Here is a 21,832-nt window from a genome sequence, read left to right on the forward strand (position 1 = left end):
TGTTACTTGTCTATCAAATTATAGTGCATTGCAAAGTAGTTAATAAGGCAAATAAGACATCGTGACATGTTACAAACATTGTTAATCCAATTTAAGAAATAAAAGAAAAATACAAACGTGACACTAAATTTGCTAGTTGGAAGTGATGAGTTAACCCCGTTCACAACACAAATCAACTCCACTTTGGTAACATAACAGCTCCTTTTAATAAATAGTTCTTAAAAGTGTAATTTTTTGATTAATTAGATCATCGTGTAAATTTTCCACTTTCACAACTTCAATCTAGAACAATCTAATCCATAAAAATATAGGCTAGATTCCTGCATTTCAAATATCACACACTGCATATTAGTTCACTAATTCAAAAGTACACCTTTCAAGTCCCATGACATGATTTTTCCAATCCACTATAGCTTTTAAGGTATCTCGTGTTTAAACAACGAATCAATACAGAAGGCATAAATACTCACTGACATTATTGTTGTATATTAGCTATGGTTTGTTGAGTGTACAATTTTCATTTGCTCCATCCTATGAAAAGTCCTCATTTTGAATCCTCATAGTATCAAGGTATGATTTCCCTTGTAATTCACGTGAAAAGTATCCTTTGTAGTAATCTGCAACAACAAATCTTTTGAACATAGCTGGTCTTCCAGGTTTAACAAGGGTTGGAACTGGACCTATGACTCTGTTCAAGTCAGGCTTGTGAAATACGGCAAGGGACATCCTCTCCTTAACATTGTTAATTATTGCTCTATGTTCAACACTACGGTAAATTCCATTGGTCAGTATCTGCCAAAAACAATTGAAGAGTGTTGAAATCAAAATGTTAGTGTGTATTATAAATTTCTTACTTTTAAATTTTTGTTAATGTAGATGTAAATGATTCTATTAATTTGCAATGCACATTACCAAAATAAAACTTTAATTTTGATTAAAAAATTGTACCAACAAAACTTAGGATACATGATATGAGAATATTTAGAAAGAATCTACACAAGTTACCTCCAAAAAGTCACCAACATTTATGACAAAAGCATTATAATGGGGTTTAATAGGAATCCACATGCCATCTTTTCGTATTTGAAGACCTTCCATTTCATTGAGTTGGAGGAGGATTGTAAGGGCACCAGCATCAGAATGAGGATTCAGTCCAATTACATTTTCTGGCTGGGGGCATGGAGGGTAATAGTTCATCCTTATTGATTGACCCATATCTATATCTTCAAACAAATCAATCAATTCATTGGGTTTGATCTTTAGCAATTTTTCCACAAGGCCCATTATTGTGATGCAAATGATTTTCATTCTTAAAATGTAGGACTCTAAGTTATCTCTGCATTGAGACAAAGTATGCTTTAGTTACAAACAAAATTTGATAAATAATGTTTTACTTAAGGGTAAATATAAATTCATACAATAGAGAAAAATAAATAACCTGAATGGTTGAGGAATACTAGGAAATAAGCGAGGATTTCTTATCTTTAATGGAAAAGTGTGTATAGTGAATATGTCTGCCCAGTTTAGCTTTTGTTCCTCTGATACAACAAACGTCTGACCAAATCCCTCTATTTCTCCTGGTTTTTGCCAAAACAACTTTTTCTCTTCCATTGGAAGATTGAAGAATTCTTGTACACCTATCTTCACATTTTCTATCAATGAAGGGTCGACTCCATGATTAATAAGCTGTAATTATACTGCATAAGTATTCAAAATGCTACAGAACAAATAATATTAACTACATTGCATTCTTATTAATTTTCTACAATTTCATATGCAGAAGTTTCTTACATGACACGATCACAAGTGTGTAAAATAAAATTCATTAATGGTTATAGTTTTTTATTTTTTATTTTTGGAATTTAAGATATCTCCAGCTGAAAACTTGAGACTAATTCCTTTATACACAACAAGTACTTCTAGAAAAATCAGAAGTTTACCCAAACATGCTCTTTTACTTATAAGTTAATAATATAAACATTCATTTTATTAGTTAAGAACAATATTCTTTGAGATGTTATTCCTTTTTCCTAATATTGAGACTTGAAATGAACATCATTTTACTACTTCTGTAATTAGCTTGTGAGGTTGTTGAGTTTGCTCGAGACCAGAGAGAAACAGGTGAAAGCTTTGTTTTTTCAAGTCCTTCAGTGACTAATGTGCAAGATTTGAGCCAAAAATTAGCTTTATTGAGAGGTTAGAGTGAAAAAAAAAAACTGCTTTGCAAATAACAAAATTCTCAGCTTTGTTGGGGACTAGAGGTAGTTTTCTTTGAAGATATGGTCTTTAATCAGCAAAACGATAGTGTCACTCATGTAGCCAACCTCACCTACTGTGATAAGGCTTTTATTATTGCTGTATACTTATTAGCCTTGATTGTTATAACAAAGTTGAAAATTGCATGATTTTTGGTAGGAATAATACCCAAACTTGTGTTATTGCCACCACTTATAATTTAAGCTTAGTTTACAACCTTGGAGGACCTTTTAACTAGGAAAAATATAACAAAGTAGGAATATGACCCAAACCTGGAAGAAACCCCATTCTTTGCATGCATGGTCTAGTTTTTCTAGTTCAGTTGCATCTTCAGACAACAATTTACTCAAGTCAATGACAGGAATTTGAGGCAAAGATGTTGTGTAAGGTACAGAAAGAGGATCTTCATTGGGATGAATATATCTTTCTGGAACATTTTTCATTGGTTGCTTTACTAACTCCTTCACGGAAGGAACCGGTAAGGAGCTTCCAAGATTGGGAATTTCTGCATCCATAGTTGCAAAATGAGTCCAACCAGTTTGATGTTCTTTTTTCACTGATCTGTCCATATACAAAAGTACATGTATTAGCCTTTCTCTCTGCAAATTCAAGAATAATCAAAGATTTTTGTTGCACATTAAAATCATCTAAAACTTGGTTACAAACTATGAGAGTGAGACGATTTTTTGCTTTTATAGAAAATTATGAGACTAAATACGGGAATGTCAAGTCTGATGCAGGGTTTTGCAGTATTATGATCATTTTGTAATTGCTTGTGTTTGAATACTTTTGGTGAAATTGAAACATTCAATAGAACTTCACGCTATCCGAATTTTGTATGGTCCAAATCCAAATGTTGTTTCATACCTTATCTATATGGCTCCCAACTTCCCATTAATATATTAGTATAATGGTCAAATTCATTTCATGTTACCATTAAATATTTTGATCCCTGACTGCAACATTTTACTATTACAGAAGCACAGTTGAGTAAGTATTTTGTATGACAATACATGACACAAGAAAATGAAGATAAAGTGTTCATTTTCAAAACTACATGCTTTCATACAATTATGAACAAAGCAGACAGATTAATAAACCCAAACACCATAGGTGTCAAAACCTAATATAAATGCTATCATGTTCACTGTTTGAAGATGGGAAAATTAACTGTTGTAGTTCCACAAACTAAATTGTAAATTTTAGGAAAATCTACTCAACATGAACAAGAGAAAAAAGTAAGGTAAAATCTACTCAAATTGAACAAGATAAATATATAAGACCAACCAATATAATCTTATAACCATTATAATTTCAAGATATGTTGGGGCCTATTAAACCCATTCTAAACACTATATTTATGTATAAGTCTATTTGATATATTTATACATAATTTTATATTTATTTTAAATGAAATTTAATAATATATATTATATGTTACGATAACTCATAATTAGACTTTTTAACAATCATGAGAATATACTTATTAGTAAAAGTAATTTTTAGTGACATGTATCAGTGTATGATAATTATTATTATTTATTATTATTATTTTTTTTTGAGTGCAGCCTCTCCCAAAGTTAATAAGAGATGTGTCCTTCAACTTCAATCGTTATTTATGGGAATTTAGATAGTACTCCCTTATTGAATGTCAAACCGACACACTCTCTTGTTCTTGTCTCTAATGCAATACAAAGTTTTGTAGGATCTACCATTAGCAACAGCTCTATCTTTTACACGTGGGAATGGTATTACGAGACTCTTTTTCTGTTTCTTTGTAACATTATTTTATTTCATACCCCATATTGAACGGGTTTAATTTTTCTTTCAGCAACATAATGGGTAATTTTAGTTTGCTATAAACCTTAACAATTAACATTCTTAAATTTTTAATGATTATAATTAGATTATTTTTGTTAATTTTTATACTTAAAATTTTTTTATTCTCAATATCATTCCAATTTTCTTTCAATTACGTGTCCTTAATCTATTCAAACCTATCAATTTAATATTATATTTGAACTAAAGTTAAAACCAAAAAAAATAATAATAATATTTGAACCACAGTTGAAAAAATATATTTTTCCTTCTTTAATTATCCTTATTTCTTACTGCATAATATCCTTCGAATTTCTATTAATTAGCATATTAACCCATTCCGTGTAGTGATATTAAATTTATAGTCTACAACTTTTTTTTTTTTAATATTATCACATCTTTTAATGTATTTCTCTATTATTTTTTTTTTAATTTTTAAAATATATGTTAATATATATGTCATAAATATTTAGAAAAACACAAATTTAACAAATGTAGATATTTTTTTCGCAAATAATTTTATATTTATAAATGACTTATAGTAATATTATTAATAATATATACTAAAATATGAATATATATATATATATATATATATAATATCAATATTAATAGAAAATACATTTATATATATTAATGTATATTAAAAAAAATATGACCAAAAGTTAGATTATTGTTTTTGTTGGATCAAATATTTTTATTTTTATAGAATAATAATTAAAATTAAAGTTTAGAATTTTGTACAAACTATCTCCACTTTCACTACTAAACAAATCTTAATGGGATTAAGTTACCTTTTTTTTATTCATGAAAAACGAACTTTATATCAAGACGTATTGTGCTGTGCACCGAACTAGATTCCTTTCGTAGATGTTACCTTTTTAACACACAAATTAAAGCAATTTTAGAATACTAGCTAATTAAAATATAAAGGTTAATTTTTTATTTTTTATTTTTAAATATTTAACTACTTTTGTTGTTATATAAAAAAGTAGAAATTTAAATTTAAACTCTTCTATAGTTATTAGGGGTGGACATGGATTGAATTAAATTGAATTTAAAATATATTTTGATTCGATCTGATTAATTTTTATTAAATTTAACTAATTTGATTTATTTTAGTCTCAAAAGCCAATTTGATTCAATGAAACGATTTGAATTGAATTGGTTCATTAGATTTATTTATAAGATAAAAAATTAAAAATAAAATTACATTAGATTTTTTATTTATAAATATATTCTCATGTCTCCAATTAATAAAATATTTAATATTATAAATTTTTTTATCATCATTATAAAGTTCTATTTAAAATATTAAAAACTATAAATTTAAGAAGTAATAAACATTTGGCATTTTCAACATTAGAAACTCAAAAAATATATTACAAGTGTTACAACTAATACCACAAATCCTAATACGTGATCGGTACTAAACTTTTACCAATTAAAGACACTTTATGAGGCAAACAAAATTTCTTGAGCTAGTTCCATTTTTTCCTTTTGAATGAATGAACAGATTTCAAACAAAAAAACAAATGAATGAATTACTTGTCCCTTCTTTATATTTTACTAATTCCCATTATTTATTAACTCAAAATAAATCTAATAATAATAATAATAATAACAACAATAATAATAATTAAATTAGTCACTTGTGTGATGTACAAACTTATTTTTTAATCAAATTCATTATTAATAATGTTTCATGTTCTTATTATAAGAAACTAAGTTAAAAAATGATTTTTTTTGTATAAAGTACAATTTTTATAAAGTATTAATTATACTTTTTTATTATTATTTGACTCTATTAAAAATTATGAAAATATGTAATTTTTATTATTTAATAATAAAAAGAGAATTTGAAAAACAAATACTTTTCCTCCCACGCTAAAACTGAACTTTAGAGGTTAATAACCTTTTCAAAATAATTAAATATTTTTTAGTAGTATTATACATCTTAATAGTTTTCCAGAAAGCCAAAGATCATAAATTAACTCTTAATAAATAATTTATAGTAACTTTTTGAATATAATGTTCATAGTTTCCTAGAATTTTGGAAAACTCTAGATTCATTTTCTAGAAAATGCTTTCATTTAAAATAGTAAATCATATCAAAAAATTATAAAATTTATGTCATAAAGTCTAGTTTTTTAATATATAAAAATAATTTTGAAAAGTATCCTTAGTTGATACAGTTAATTTATAAAACCCAGGTAATTCATCTTGGATTTTCATATTTGGAGCCCAAATTTAGGTAGCAATTGTCTACCTTGTTTCAAATCCTTTTTAAGTGATCCCAAAGCCTAAATTGAATACTCTTAGGTCTAGTTTCCAACAAAACTAATTTCGGATCATTTGAATAAGTGAAACGAAAATTATGAAATTTTGATTCAGTCATGTTGAATTTGGATCTAGGTTGGTGAGTTTATGGGTAAAAGTTCTTGGTTATGAAAAAATATGAAATAAACTTTAAAAATTCTAGAAAAAACTTGGCAAAGTCTCCCCTTAATTTAGAGTATTTCCCAGACTATTCAAAGCAAAATAACATTCATAAATATTCCAACAAAATTTAGAACAACAGTTGATCCAAGTGGAATGAATAAGAAGTTTTAATCAACAAAATATATATATATATATATATATATATATATATAAATGATAATAAAGTAAAATAAAAGTTTAAAGAGATCAATCCTCACTTCCTTCGTACCTTGAGTGAGTGAAGGTGATAAATAAAAGAAAATAGATGTTTTGGGATTCTTGTATGATGGAAGAAGGAAGAAAGTGATAAAGGTTGTTTGATGGATGAAGGTGAATGGGGATAATGTGGTGTTTTAGAAGAAGGGAAAAGAAAAATGAGAGAGGGAGGCTTAGTGTTTTGGAACTCTCATACAAGAGAGTGGGGTGAGAAGATGTGGGTTTGTGTATGAAGAATTAGGGAGTGTTGGTTAGGTATTTATAGGAAAAACTGGGCTTAGGTAATAAACTTAATTTACTTATGCCATAATTTATTTTTAATTAAAATTAATAGAAATAAGATAAGAATGGAGAGAAATAGTAGTGAGCAACAATTAAAGAGTACAAAGGTCATTTTCTCTCTTTTTCTTAATTTCTCTGTACAAAGGTTAGGAATTGTTTCTATACACAATTTCTTATTTTTATATCAATTGACTTTAATTTTCATTTAAACTCTATGGGATAGTTATTAAGATATAAATTAAGTTTTATAATTTAAAATTAATTTTATAATAATTTTCTAAATATCTACTAATTATTTTAATATTTTTACTTTTGTATATTTCATCTAAAAATGAACTGCCATTATTACTTTTACAATGTTTGAAGACCAAATTGAAAATAGTTAGTATTAGAAGACAAGTAAGAACATTTTAGTTATTTTTTCAATAAATTTTTGAAAATTAAAAAAAAAAACTCACAAAATAATTTTTTAATATATATAAAGCAATAATTATAATCAATATAATTATATTAGTATTATATTATAACATATTGTTCGAAAATTAAATGAGTTAAGTTATAAATATTTCATGATACCATTTATATTTAATAAATTTTATAAATATAAATAAAGATATGTAGATAATATTTTCTAGAAACGAGATTTTAATAATCGGTAAAGAAATGTAAATTTAGTATGATTAGTAATGAATCATATTAAAAAATTATTATGTAATAAAAAATATTTACATAGCTTTTGTCCAAATGATTATTTAATATTATGTTATAAAGTTTTATGGAGAATACACGTGAAACATTAAAAAATTAATAAAATATAAATATTTTTGTTGAAAAAAAAATGCGATATAAAAATTTTAGGTGAATTTTTAATTCAATAATAAATATGTTTTATAATTTTTTTTTATGTGAATGTTTATTTATATTTAATTTAAAACTTAAATACTTAATGCAATTATTGTTTTGTGATGTTATAATGATTAATATTAATATTAATTGAATTTTATGTTTTTTTAATATATAGTTAGGCATGTACATTATCATTATAAGACAAAGATATATCAATAACGTTTACATCTCAAAGTCTATCATTCATTTACAACACACTCAAATATATAAAAATAAAAATTGAAAATAATACAAAGCCATGGGGAGACTAGACCAAAGTCCATGAGAAAAAGTTAACAAAATCTAAAAGAAGAAAGACCACATAGTTATTAAAAAAAAAACTCCGATGAATAGAAGACAGTAAAGTGTTCCATTAAACAAAATCACTCATATGAGCTAAATTATAAGCTACCAATCTATTAGCACATTGATTATCTTCTTTGAAGACGTGAAAAACTTGAAATTGCATCTTGGAGCACAAAAGCAAACAATGTTTCCATCTACTACGAATGGACCAAGAAACCAAGATAGGATTATGAAAAGCTTTTAAAACCAACCATGAATCATATTCCAACCATAACCTATGCCACCCTATAGAAAAGGGCATATTCAATTTCCACCATAGTAGCCACCAACTCCTCCTTTAAAGCATCAACAATACATAACAACTCAAGGATTTAACATGAAATCAATTCTAGTTTTTCTTACCTCAACTCCAAATAAAAAGATAGAGAAGGAAGAAAAGTTTCGCTAGGAAACTTTGCATAACTCAACGACTATGATTCACGATTCACTGATGTGAATCAAGAAATCACAACTAAATTAAGATTTCAGGGAAAAAATCACCCTCTCAAGATAAGGTTTGGTGATAAAAGCACAACTAAATTAAGATCTAGCTTCTCTTTAACTTTTCTCTCTAGTTTCTCAAAGAAATGAGTTTATGAGACTCAAATTTTAAAAGAAACCCTAAACCCTAAACCTTATATATTTTCCCTCATAATCAAATTAGACCTTAACCTAGAGAAACCCTCTAAAACACTTAAAAACTTCTCAAGAGTCCCTTAATTTCCAAGGTCTCTCAACCACACTTCAAAACATCTAAACAATAAAAAACTTATAGTGTTACACTAATTACTAATAATAGCAATTTACTAATTATTAATACTGCTAAATTTTAAAAATACTACTAAATTTAAAATTTAAAATCAATGTAAGTTTGTCTAATTGGTAATGCAATTGATCTTCAAACTTTATGATTATTTGAGATAATCTTAATATAGTCAAAGTTCTAATGGAGACTAGTTTTCGACAAACAAAAAATTTAAAGTTCAAATAAAAATAGAACTTATAAAAAATAACTGAAAATATAAATTGTAAAGTAATATTGATATATAAATATTTGAATAGAAAATATATAAATAATTTTAATTATTTAATACTTTTATTACATAATTAATTATAATGGTTATTTATAATTCAAGTAAAATTATTAATTACAAAAAAATTATTCATTATTATGTTATAAATTTCGTAAAAGATATTTTAATATTTCACATATAAAAAATCAATTGACATTAATGTTAATGCATTATAATTTTTTTCTTCTTTTAAATGCAATTAATTACTCATTAGTTCTGCATTTAAGTTTCATTAATGATAGCCAAAAGTTTTTTATATACAAATTTTATTATAATACAATTAAAATAAGAAAAAAAATATGTACCTGATATTTTTAATGTAACTAACGGCTACATTTACATTTTATTAATAATTGTTAGTTGTAATGACCCGCCATGATCCCTACACTCAATAGAATCACACTAATTACACTAGTGAACTAAGATATATATATATATATATATATATATATATATATATATATATATATAGTCATCCAAAATAATAATACTCTCCTAGTGCCAGTGAAGTACAATCAAATAGTTATCCAAGATGGTAACTCTAACATTAGGACAAAACTCCACATCCCGTAGTGGTCACAACAATCAGCTCCAACCTAACCCTGACCTGCTCCCATACATAGTATGATCATCGTAGTCCATCCATATGGAAACAGAAGGGTTAGCTAGAGTTCAATAATCAATCATGTAAGCATAAGAATAAACATCTATGTTATACCATCATCAAATCACCAATCATTCTCATATAGTCACACCATACACTCTATCATACACTACTCATGTAGTAAATGAAACTCATGAAAGATATCAATGCTTATCAATCATCTAATGCATCGTCACACATTCACCTAGGAGATCTCCCTAATACACTACAAGAAAATGACGATTTTGCGACGGTTATATGACCTACATTGCAACGGTTAGAACTGCCGCAAAGACAACATTGCGACGGTTTGGGAACCGTCGCAGAATTGTCCGTCACCAGGCAATTTTGCGACGGTTATCAGAACCGTTGCACAAATCGTCGAAAAATTGGAATTGCGACCCCTGAAGCACCTGACGCACTAACTGCCTCTATATTAACATTGCGACCCTTTCATCAACTGTCGCACCAACGACCTCTAAATTAATATTACGACCCTTTTTTTATCTGTCAAAAATTATAATTTTTTTAATTTTAATAAATTTATTAATGTAACAATCCTCATATTTGGCCTCTCAAGGGTTCTATTTTACGATATTTCACTGTTTAGCGTGTTTTATCCTTACTTGTGCAATTTCTGGGAAACTTCCCAGAAGGTCACCCATCCCTGTACTACTCCAGGTCAAGCACGCTTAACTGTGAAGTTCTAATGAGTAAGCTACCGAAATGTATATGTATGTTGTCAGTATAACTTGTACAAATTAATTCATTTAAGTCATTCTCAAATATACAATCTCATATTTGTACTATAATAATAATATATAATAATTTTATATTACGAATAATAATAATAATAATAATAATAATATTAATAATAATAATATATTTAGTTATTCTTTATTTATATGTACTTACTTTTATAATTAACATCTACTTATTTCTATTTAAAATTATAATTTAAATTATTTAATTTTATAATTTATAATGATAATATAATTTATAAAATTATAAATATTTATTTATTACATACTTATAAATTAAATTTTAATATTTTAAATAAATTATTAATTAATTTAATATATTTATTTACCTTAAATCAAACATATAAAATTCAAAAAAAAATATTTATCCTTGTTTTATTTTCTAATTATCAACTATTAATAAAATAATAACTTAAAATCTTATCTAATTATATATAATATTCTCATATCAAATTTAAAACCAGATATTAGTTATACAAGAATATTAAGATCATATAGTAAATTGTCAATAAGATTTTAGTTAAATAATTTAAAATAATTAATGTTTCAATTATATTGTTAATTAGAAAATAATTTATTCCAAAACTAATTAATTTTTTATATTAATTATTAGTAAAATTTAATAACTTTTAAATTAACAATTAATTGGATTGATGAAATTCAACACACACCATAAGTTATTGAGCGAAATAACTTTACCAAGAGTTATTTTGTAAGTTATCTTAAATCAAACATATAAAATTCAAAAAATGTATTTATCCTTGTTTTATTTTTTAATTATCAACCATTAATAAAATACTAACTTAAAAACTTATCTAATTATATCATAATATTTTCATATCAAATTTAAAACTAGTTCTTACATTTTCGACAAATATAAATTTTTCTGAAATATTCCATCAATAATATAGCTTTTCCTACAAAAAAATTTTCATCGAAAATATAAATTTTCTGACAGATTTAATTTTGTTTTATAAGAAATCATCTTCGATTAATATAACATTTTGTATATATGATTTAAGAGTAAAAGATTTTCAATTTAACGGTTGAATTTACAAAATTCACATTTAATATAAAATTATTGAGCGGTGTAACACTTAGTAAAATTTACACCGATGTAATTATAACCCCCCTCATATATATATATATATATATATATATATATATATATATATATATATATATATATATATTAAATGTGACTTTTACTAAGTATTACACCGCTCAATAACTTTATATTAAATGTGAATTTGGTAAATCCAACTGTTAGATTGAAAGTTCATATCTCTCATAGATTATATATACAAAACTTTATATTAATCCAAGATGATTTGATACTTCATTTTTATAAAACAAAATTGAAGTAATATATTCATTTCAAAATACACTGAAATATAAACACTTTGATTACCTTCCAGTTGTTGTTCAATTTTAACAAAATTTGATATGCACTTATAAAGTGATATGAACTTTCAATTTAACGGTTCGATTTACAAAATTCACATTTAATATAAAGTTATTGAGCGGCATAATACTTAGTAAAAGTTACACCAGTATAATTATAACCCCCTATATTATATATATATATATATATATAGGGACGGATGCACGTTTGGAATAGTGAGACACTTGCCCCCACTACTATTTGACATATACATAATTTTTTATCTAAAAAAATAATATATTCTAAAAAATAAAAATTATATTCTAATAAAATAAAAATATAGATTCAGAAAAAATGTTTATTGTGACACCCTCTACCCCAACATTAATGCACAATAAATGTAAACAATAATTTTTTTCTTTTCCTTTTTGAGTAAATAAAATCTTTCATAGTTGACAACCTCTTTCATGGATAAAATAATTGTCTCAATTATCATAAGGTAGAAGATTCACATTCGTAACTCATAAATCATAAAAAGGTCAACATGTAAGTATCAAAACTCAAGAAATCATATAAAGAAAAATATAGATTAATTTCAGCAAAGGTGGCAGTGCCTCCTAGTTAGAAATTAATTTATAACTTTTAAATCATGTAATAAAATAGTATGACAAAGATGTACATTTTGGTCTTTTCTCAAGAACGTTCAAAATTACAAAAGAAGAGGAAATTAAAGCTTTTAAAACAATAACATCCCAAAAATAAGCCTAGCTATGCCCGATGTCACATCCTATCAGAGCATGCCCAACTGAAGCCTTAAACCCATCACCAACATCCTCATGATGATGATCACCTGCAGCATAATTTAAACATATACAAGAACAACAAGGGAGTGAGAAACATCTCACTCAGTTTCAGGTGAAGAAATAAAGGTTAGATAGCACACACACATAACAAATATAAGTCACATGTAGATAATACATATAAAAAATCAATATCACATATATACTCATTTATCATGCTATGATGTCATGAACTTGACTCATAAATGCATGCATGTGGCACCATAAGAAATTTCACAATTCATCACTGGTGACCCTAAGGCACACCTGGTTACAACTGTCGGTGACCCTAAGGTACACCTTGTTAGCATGTTAAAACTGTCGGCGACCCTAAGGTACACCTTGTTAGCATATTACAACTGTCGGAGACCCTAAGGTACACCTTGTTAGCATATTACAACTGTCGGCGGCCCTAAGGTACACCTTGTTAGCATATTATAACTGTCGGCAACCTTAAGGTACACCTTGTTAGCATCACCGGTATGCGGCCTCAGCGGCACACCTGGAGTAATATATGCATATGATGCATGTCATACATTCATTATTTCATGGACTCAATATTTGACTTATTATAGAATTTCATTTAGTACACATGTCATTATTTTTCATAGTCTCATAATCACAGCTTGTCTCAAAAGTCCATTCTTATGTCCTATGTCATTTGTCTATATTTCACATGGTCATGTCATAATTACTCCTCATAAGGTCTGCACAAGAATTTACAGAGATCCACAGAAAACATTCTTATTTATATTAAAACTCATTTATTTTTACCATTAATTCCATATTCATTTATTACTTCCAACAAGGAACAAGGTAACAAGAAACAAAGTAACAAGGAACAAAATAGAGCAAATAGAAAATAAAACAGAACAACAAGCAAAGGATTGGGGGCCAATCCGACAATCAAACTATCCAACAATTATTCCCACACCCCCGAGCGAGGTTTCTCACTCCCCCCTTACCTGGATAAGCAGGAACTGGAACTTGGGTAGGACCTCTTCCTCTGGATTCTCTCTTTCTTCCCCTCTCTTTCTTTCTCTTTCTCTCTCTTTCTTTCTCTTTCTCTCTCTCTTTCTCTTTCTCTTTCTCTTTCTCTTTCTCTCTCTAAGATTTTACTTTCTCACTCAGTATAAATTTTTCACCCCCCTTGCCCCTATTTATAGGCATCCTGGTGTACCCGAAATGGCCCGTACTGAATTCGGAACGGCCCGTTCTGGATCCTTCGAATATAGGCAAATTTTTCAACTGGAACGGCCCGTTCCAAAATCAGAACGGCCCGTTTTCAAAAAGCAGAACAGCCCGTTCTAAAACTAGAACGGCCCATTCTGGGGTTCCACTTAACACTCATTGACCATACGTAGAACGCCCAGTTTCTAACTTAACTTTTTAGGCAAATTCAAAATCTCGGAACGGCCTGTTTCGCTTTGGGAACAGCCCGTTCCGGGATAACCCAAATGGGCTATTTTACTAATTTGGAACGGCCCGTTCCACTTTTGGAACGGTCCGTTCTGCTACCTCAAAAACAACTTATTTACCTTGTTTGGAATGGCCTGTTCCACTTTTGGAACAGTCCGTTCCAGCGTTAAAAAAATAGAATTTTATAAAAATTTTCACAAATAATTTAAATTGTTACAAACCTTTAAAATACTCAATAAAAACCCCTTTAATTAACTAAAATAAATATAAGAAAAATAATCTTCATAAATAGATAATAATTAATATTGTAATAGTAAAAATTACGAGATGTTACATTTATTTATTTGATATCTGTCAAATTTTTGAAAGAAATTAATTCTCATGTGATAAGAAAAATTTCTTAATAATGAATTAATTTTTTAAACAAGTTTAATTATAATATATATATATATATGTATATATATATATATATATATATGTCTTAATATTCACATATATAATGTAATATATTAAAATAAATAATTTTTTGATAAAATAAAATTTGTACCATGCATGTTTATCTTTTGTGTTTTTTTATTTATTTTATACGTTGATTGAAAAAATCAAAATAGTAAAATTGTATATATTGATTAAAAAAATCAAAATAAGAAAAATCAGAAGATTTATGTTCCATTTAGAATTGTTATTATAAGATATATTTTAAAATAAATTATCATCTAAAAATATATATTAAATATTAAAAACATATTTATATCATAAATAAATTAAACTGGATTTTTATAAAATTTAACATTTTTATTTTTATTTTTAATAGTGTTAAAAAGATGGACATTTAAAATAAAATTTATAAAATTTAACATTGTAAATTATTCAATAATATATGATCTGATAACTCAAAAATTAAGTTATAAAATGATAATTATATTTATTTATATACTCAACACATCTTACATACAAGATAAATTCATAAGTTTGTTGAAAGATAAATTTATATTCTAGTCACGATTTTGAAATTATATAAAGAAAAAAAAATCGTGTACCTCATGTTAAAGGAAGTATATATAAAATTGTTAATAAAATATAAGTTCATTAAGATAATATACATAATACTTCAAATTTTTTTTTTTAAAATTCTAATAAAAAAAATTGTCTTGTAGATTGCGACGGTTTATAGTAAATCGTCGCAATGCTGAAAATTTTGCGACGGTTTATGACTAACTGTCGCAATGTTAAAAAACATTTGCGACGGTTTATGATTAACTGTCGCAATGTTAAAAAACTTTTGCGACGGTTTACGATAAACCGTCGCAATGTTGAACAATTTTGCGACGGTTTATGATAAACCGTCGCAATGTTAAACAAATTTTGCGACAGTTTACGATAAACCATCGCAATGTTGAACAATTTTCCAACGGTTTTGAAAAACTGTCGTATGAAGGATCGCAATATCAAAGCGACGACAATTTCTAGATAACCTTCGCAATTTATCTGTCGCAATTTATCATTTCCCTTGTAGTGATAACAGAGCAATATAAGTGACATCTCATCCTACCAAAACCATCCCAATTGTTTTCACGCGCAATACACCTTCTCGGTCACAACAAACTGGGATATTAATCCCAACTCGGGTTTACTCGAATGATGTCACTTACAAACTTGGAAGTCTGGTTTCATCGTCAAGTATATCACAGCTGGGTAGAGGCTTACCACGACCTTGACATGCATTACCAAGTCACTTGTGGAGTTCACCCACTGACTATCCACAAGGAACCACACACCTTCTCCAGTACCTGTTTAAGGGAATAACCCTCAACCTTATACCCCGCTCCAACACTAGCTAAGGACTTAGAGGAGACCACCAATACTAGTGACCTATCCAAGCACCACTCCCACACAAAATCAGTGACCTATCTAAGCACCACTCTCAATAGGCTTTATGTGAGCTATTCCAGTTCGAAAACATTTTCCCTCTCCTCAAGTCCTTGGCTAGACACATGTCATAAGGCACGACATCACATGAAACACTGCATCATACATCATACATGGCCAATCCACCACTATGATCAATATCATCCTCATATGAAAGTACATACCAAATCATGTTTAATCATTCATATATATCATTACCAAGCATACATATGAATCAAGCACCAATTTACATCATATATCATACATATATAAACCACTATACAACACAGTATCATACAACGTTTTAATCCACATGATAACACTTAGAACATCAAAATAACATGCATCTCCCTTCGAAAACTGTCAAAGAAAATAACACACAAAGTTGTACTCATCCAAATGAGCTCAAACATATCTCAAAAGAAAGATAAGAGAATAATCTAAAACTCTTATGAAGACATAAAATTCTTAAAAAAATCATATACTTAACTAAAAATGTGAAAAATCGCAACAGATATAACCAATGCTAACAGCTTGACCCCTGTTCACTAAAACAACCATAACTAGAGTTCTAGACCTTTTTTTTAGGTGATTCTAACTCCATATGAAAGCTAATATCCAAGGCTACAACTTTTATGAAGACAAAAAATTCTAATTCGGAAATCACCAAACCTCTCAAAGCCTCCTAAAGCTATCAACACTTTGCCTCCAAGGATCCTCCCTGACACGCGGCCCTCAAAGGGCTTATCCCTTTTAAATGGCTTAGTCGTTTCAAAAGTGCTCAACCCTTTAAAACATCTCATCCCTTTGATTCTATAAATCCCCCTCTATCACGCGGCCCCCAAAGGGCTCAGCCCATTGAACCGGCTCAGCCGTTTGATGACAGAGGCACCATGTTCTACACCATTTTTGGACCTCCACACCTGAAACTTAGAAAAAAAAAAGGACACCACATGCAATGGAAGAGATAACATCCATGCACCAAAAATAGTTCAATTCAAGTCCTAAAAACAACATGCACTCATCCGATGCATCAAATAAGCCAAAATCATGTTTTGGCCTGAAAACCCCAAAAATGGAAAAATCCCTCAAATTAGCAAATCAACATCCAATTCATGCATCAATTGAGTTTCTAAACTCACATGCAACCAAATTATCACAATCCTAGCTTCCCTTACTTGAAAATTGGCTCAGAACTGCTAAGAAGAGGAAGAAGGAGAAAAATCCCTGAACGGTCGACCCGTAGACTTCAATAAGCCAAAATCAAGCTTTCTAGTCTGAATTCAAAGAAAAGACAGAAGAGATTAGTGATCTAGAAGATAAGAAGAATCAAGTAGAGAAATTTGAGAGAAAAAGGAGCTCACGGACCCAAAGTCCTTCTCTCTTAAACTTTTCTTTAGATTTTCTTTGAAAATGAATTTATGAGATTTCGTTCCCAAAGAAAACTTTATATACCCTTCTCTTTAAAGTTAACTAAACTCTAAACAATTAACTTATTACGTTACATTAGTAATACTAATTTACTAATTACTAATACTATTAAATTCAAAAAAATACTACAAAATTTAAAATTCAACTAAAAATAGAAATAAAAAAAAACACCTAAAAATATATAATGTAACGTATAAATATAAATATTTTAACAGAAAATATGCAAATATTTAAAATATTTAATATTTTCATATAATTCATTATCAACCACTACAATATTTGAAATTCAAATAAAAATATTCAAATTATAATTATTAACTATTATGTTAAGAATTCATGTAAATTATTTATAATAATTTTTAATATTTCACATAAAATAAAATTCTGTTAAAAAAATTAATAATAACACAATATTATTTTATCTTCGGTATTGCTTTCTTGATCCATTTTAATACTTTTTAATGTACTACATTTACGTTTAATTAATAATTACTGATATTACTAAATTAATAAGTATTAATACTACTAAATTTAAAATTCAAATAAAAATAGAAAATATAAAAATTTATGGAAATATTAAATGTAACGTAATATTAATCCAATTATGTTACGAATAAAGAAACACTTAAACAGAAAATAAGTAAATACTTTTAAGTATTTAACTTTTTTAATATAACCCATTGTCAATTGTGAGTCTATTCATAATTGAAATAAAAATATTAATTATAAAAAGTGTTCAGTATTATATTAAAATTCACCTGAAATATTTATGTTCATTTTTATTATTTCACATAAAATTAAAAATTAATTACAATAAATTTTTAAAAAAATTATATTAATTTGATTTTTGGTTAAATTAAATTAAATTTTATATATCTAAATTGAATCAACAACATTATTTTAAATAATTAACTTTCAGAATATCATATCCTTTGTTTGTTCAGGAAATATGTATTTAATATTTTTTAATACAATTCATTGTTATATATTAAATATGAATCGTTATTTTATGTAAGATTATTTTTAGAGACTTTTTTTAATGAGAAAATTTATGAGTATTTTGTTAACTTCTTATTTGATTCTATTTTTATTTATTAAAATTATTTATAATTAAATGTTAATATTTTAAAATAAATTATCAATAAATATTGTGTACTATAACATAAATTATTGATCATAAATTTAAAATATATTTTATATGTTTAAAAATATCTAATTATAAATTTTTTAAATATAATTCATATATTCAAAAATTATATATATATATATATATATATATATATATATATATATAATCAACCATTATATATTAAACACAAATATCTATTTTATGCAAAAGTGTGTTTAAGAGTTTTTTTTGATGAGAGGGTTTGTAGAAATTTTTTCAACTTCTTATGTAATTCAATTTTTATTTATTAAAATTATTAATGAATTAAATATTAGTATTTTAAAATAACTTTTTTGTTACAATAAAAATTATTTATCAAAAATTTCAAATATAATTTATATTTTAAAAATATTTATGTATATTAATTTCAAATATAATTATACAGTCAACTACTTTTTTTAAAATTCTAAATCATAAAATTCAAACTTTATATTTATTTTTATATATATTTATATATAATTATATGTAAATTTTTAATTATATATAATAAATATGTACTAAAATACTAGTTAATTACTAATTGTGACAATCTCTACTCTACATGTCATAACATATAAATAATAATAATAAATCAAACATGTTCAGATACATCACATTCTTAACTTAAACAAATAGATATAACCAAATGAAATTGCAAGAAAATAAAACTAATGATTCTAAAGTAAATTAACAAAAGTAACATCCTAACTAAACTTAATTATGTTCTGAAGTCACATCCTATCATAGCACAACCCATCATTGAGGATTAAGCCTCATCACCAACATCCTTAATCTCATGTTGATTATCACCCACATAATAACAAAAGGACAACAATACAAAACAAAGAGAGTGAGAAACATCTCACTTTAACTCGTGATGTAGGAATGCAATCAAATAGTCAAACAAAAATAAGACATATAAGCAACATAGCATAATAATAATAATAATAATAATAATAATAATAATAATAATAATAACAATAATAATAATAATAACAACAACAACAACATATTCCATTAATTCATAAATCATAATTAAATACCACATAATAGTAGGATGCATATGGAATGAATATACTACATATTATCATGCATGTGGCGTCAGTAAAAACATCACGTAGTGTTTTGTCACTAGCAACACAGAGTAGACTAAGATTATATGTATATATATGTTAGGTCACACTCTCAATAAGAGAACATATTACCAGGTGTACTATCTGTACCGCTATGCCGAGCTTGAGCTCGGCATCACAGCGCGAAGTGACCTCGGATACGCGCTACGTGACGTCAGCTCGTCACTTAACCAGATCATAACTGATCTGAGGAGATCTCGGTCCAGACGAGATCCGCTATCTAATTAGATCACAACTGATCTCAGGCCCAAGGCCCAACGCAACCCTAATCCACACTAAGGTACATGCATTACTTATACGAGACATACACTCATACAAACCCTAACTTTGGCATCAGAGTCTCTTTTGCAGGTACCACCCCCATCTTGGAGCATCAACGTACCCGTGAAGGAGGCTCACCGATCTTACCCAGCGGATCATCCCTACCTCGGATTCCCGGTAAGAACACCAGGGTCTAGTCAGGAAGAGCCGTACAAGATACATTCCATTCACACAAAGGGCGAGGCTAAGACTTTCAAACCAAGTTATCCTTAAGGACTGATCCCAAAGCTTTTACACAAGGGGTCCTTCTCTAGCAGTGTATTCCATATCATACTCTTAAAAACACTTTTATGCATATGATGCATGTCAAACAGACTCTACATAAAAAATCGTATGATCTTCTTAATTAACATATCATATGTTTTATCATATCATGTCGTTCATCAATCACTCGTATACATAGGCATATGGATTCATACATATCTTAACTTCATAACACAATTACCAAATAATAGAATTCCAAAGAAGAAAAAGAGAAGACTCACAGGCGAAACGACACCCGACGACACACATCTAGCACCTAACGCGATACCTTCATAAGACCACATTAGTGTTTGGCAAGACCGTGCCTAACATGACTGAGCTCATGCCTGGTGGTATCCCAACAATCCTCCCCTCAAACAAGGGTCCTAACCTTTCATGCAGCAGAATTTGTCTTTATATATCACATTATATGTTATGAGTTATGAGGGTTGTTATACCGCATCCAACCTTGCGGCTCTGATACCACTATTTGGGTTATTTTATGGTATTTGTCTGAGGGGATATTTTAAGAGTTATTACTATAAGGTTATTATACAAGCATACTCCACAATGATGAGATGTCACTACAACAAAATATACTTTTAGTGGCATTTAATATAACTTTTAGTGGCAATAAAAATTGCTACAAAATCTTTTATCGGCATTTTCACATTAGCCATTGTATGCAGTGTCGCTAAAATATTTAGTAGCAATTATTCTAAATGCTGATAAAAACCCTTATAATGGTTGAAAAAAGTGTATAACTTTTGTGACATTTTTTACTTTCTACTTGATGTGGGATTTGTAAGATGAGTACAAATACTCTTTAATTACTTTATCTCTAGTCGACGTGAGACTTGTAAGATGAGGGTTGTCTTCTACTTATATATTCTTTTTAATTTTCTTATTTTTTTAATTACCTTATTTCTAGTTGATGTGGGATTTGTAAGATGAAGGTTGTCTTCTACTTATATATATATATATATATATATATATATATATATATATATATATATATATATATATATATTAATTATCTTATCAATAGTCGGTCCCCTTAAGTTTAAGCACTATTGAGTTTGATAATAGTGTGTAATCTCATACCAACTTAGAATGGTAAGTTATTGGTCTAACTCAACCCTACATAACAAACATGTAAGGTGAGAGTTATTATCCATTTATATACTCTTTATTTATCTTATTTCTAGTCGATGTGAGATTAAAGTTTTTCTTAATAAATAATTGTC

At 27.4% G+C, this 21,832-nt stretch overlaps 1 protein-coding gene across 6 annotated transcripts; it reads right to left on the minus strand.

Annotated features, from left to right (window-relative positions):
- Positions 1-293: 293 nt before the first annotated feature.
- LOC109789906 (protein SRG1) lies at positions 294-7,014 on the minus strand. 6 transcript variants are annotated; one of them, XM_020348959.3, is made up of 6 exons: positions 6,785-7,014; positions 4,869-4,951; positions 2,529-2,817; positions 1,439-1,686; positions 1,006-1,336; positions 294-792 (listed from the first exon to the last, which is right to left on the minus strand). In XM_020348959.3, exons 3-6 carry the CDS (start codon positions 2,769-2,771, stop codon positions 532-534), a joined length of 1,083 nt encoding a protein of 360 aa, XP_020204548.1. In that variant the 5' UTR covers positions 2,772-2,817; positions 4,869-4,951; positions 6,785-7,014; the 3' UTR covers positions 294-531. The 6 variants fall into 6 exon arrangements, with proteins under 6 accessions (XP_020204548.1, XP_020204545.1, XP_020204547.1 ...); XM_020348956.3 differs by lacking the exon at positions 4,869-4,951; XM_020348958.3 differs by lacking the exon at positions 4,869-4,951 and having other exon boundaries at positions 6,774-7,014.
- Positions 7,015-21,832: the final 14,818 nt, after the last annotated feature.

Source organism: Cajanus cajan, chromosome 11 (assembly GCF_000230855.2).
Source record: "Cajanus cajan strain Asha chromosome 11, NIPB_CcT2T_4, whole genome shotgun sequence".
NCBI lineage: Eukaryota > Viridiplantae > Streptophyta > Magnoliopsida > Fabales > Fabaceae > Cajanus > Cajanus cajan.

Coding starts and splice junctions, on each gene's coding strand:
- LOC109789906 (XM_029269549.2), bottom strand. CDS start 3,063: ATGTTTCAATTTCACCAAAAGTATTCAAACACAAGCAATTACAAAATG. Junction 2,818..2,974: donor GCATCAGACTTGACATTCCC/GTATTTAGTCTC, acceptor GTATATGGACAG/ATCAGTGAAAAAAGAACATC. Junction 1,337..1,438: donor AGTATTCCTCAACCATTCAG/GTTATTTATTTT, acceptor GTCTCAATGCAG/AGATAACTTAGAGTCCTACA.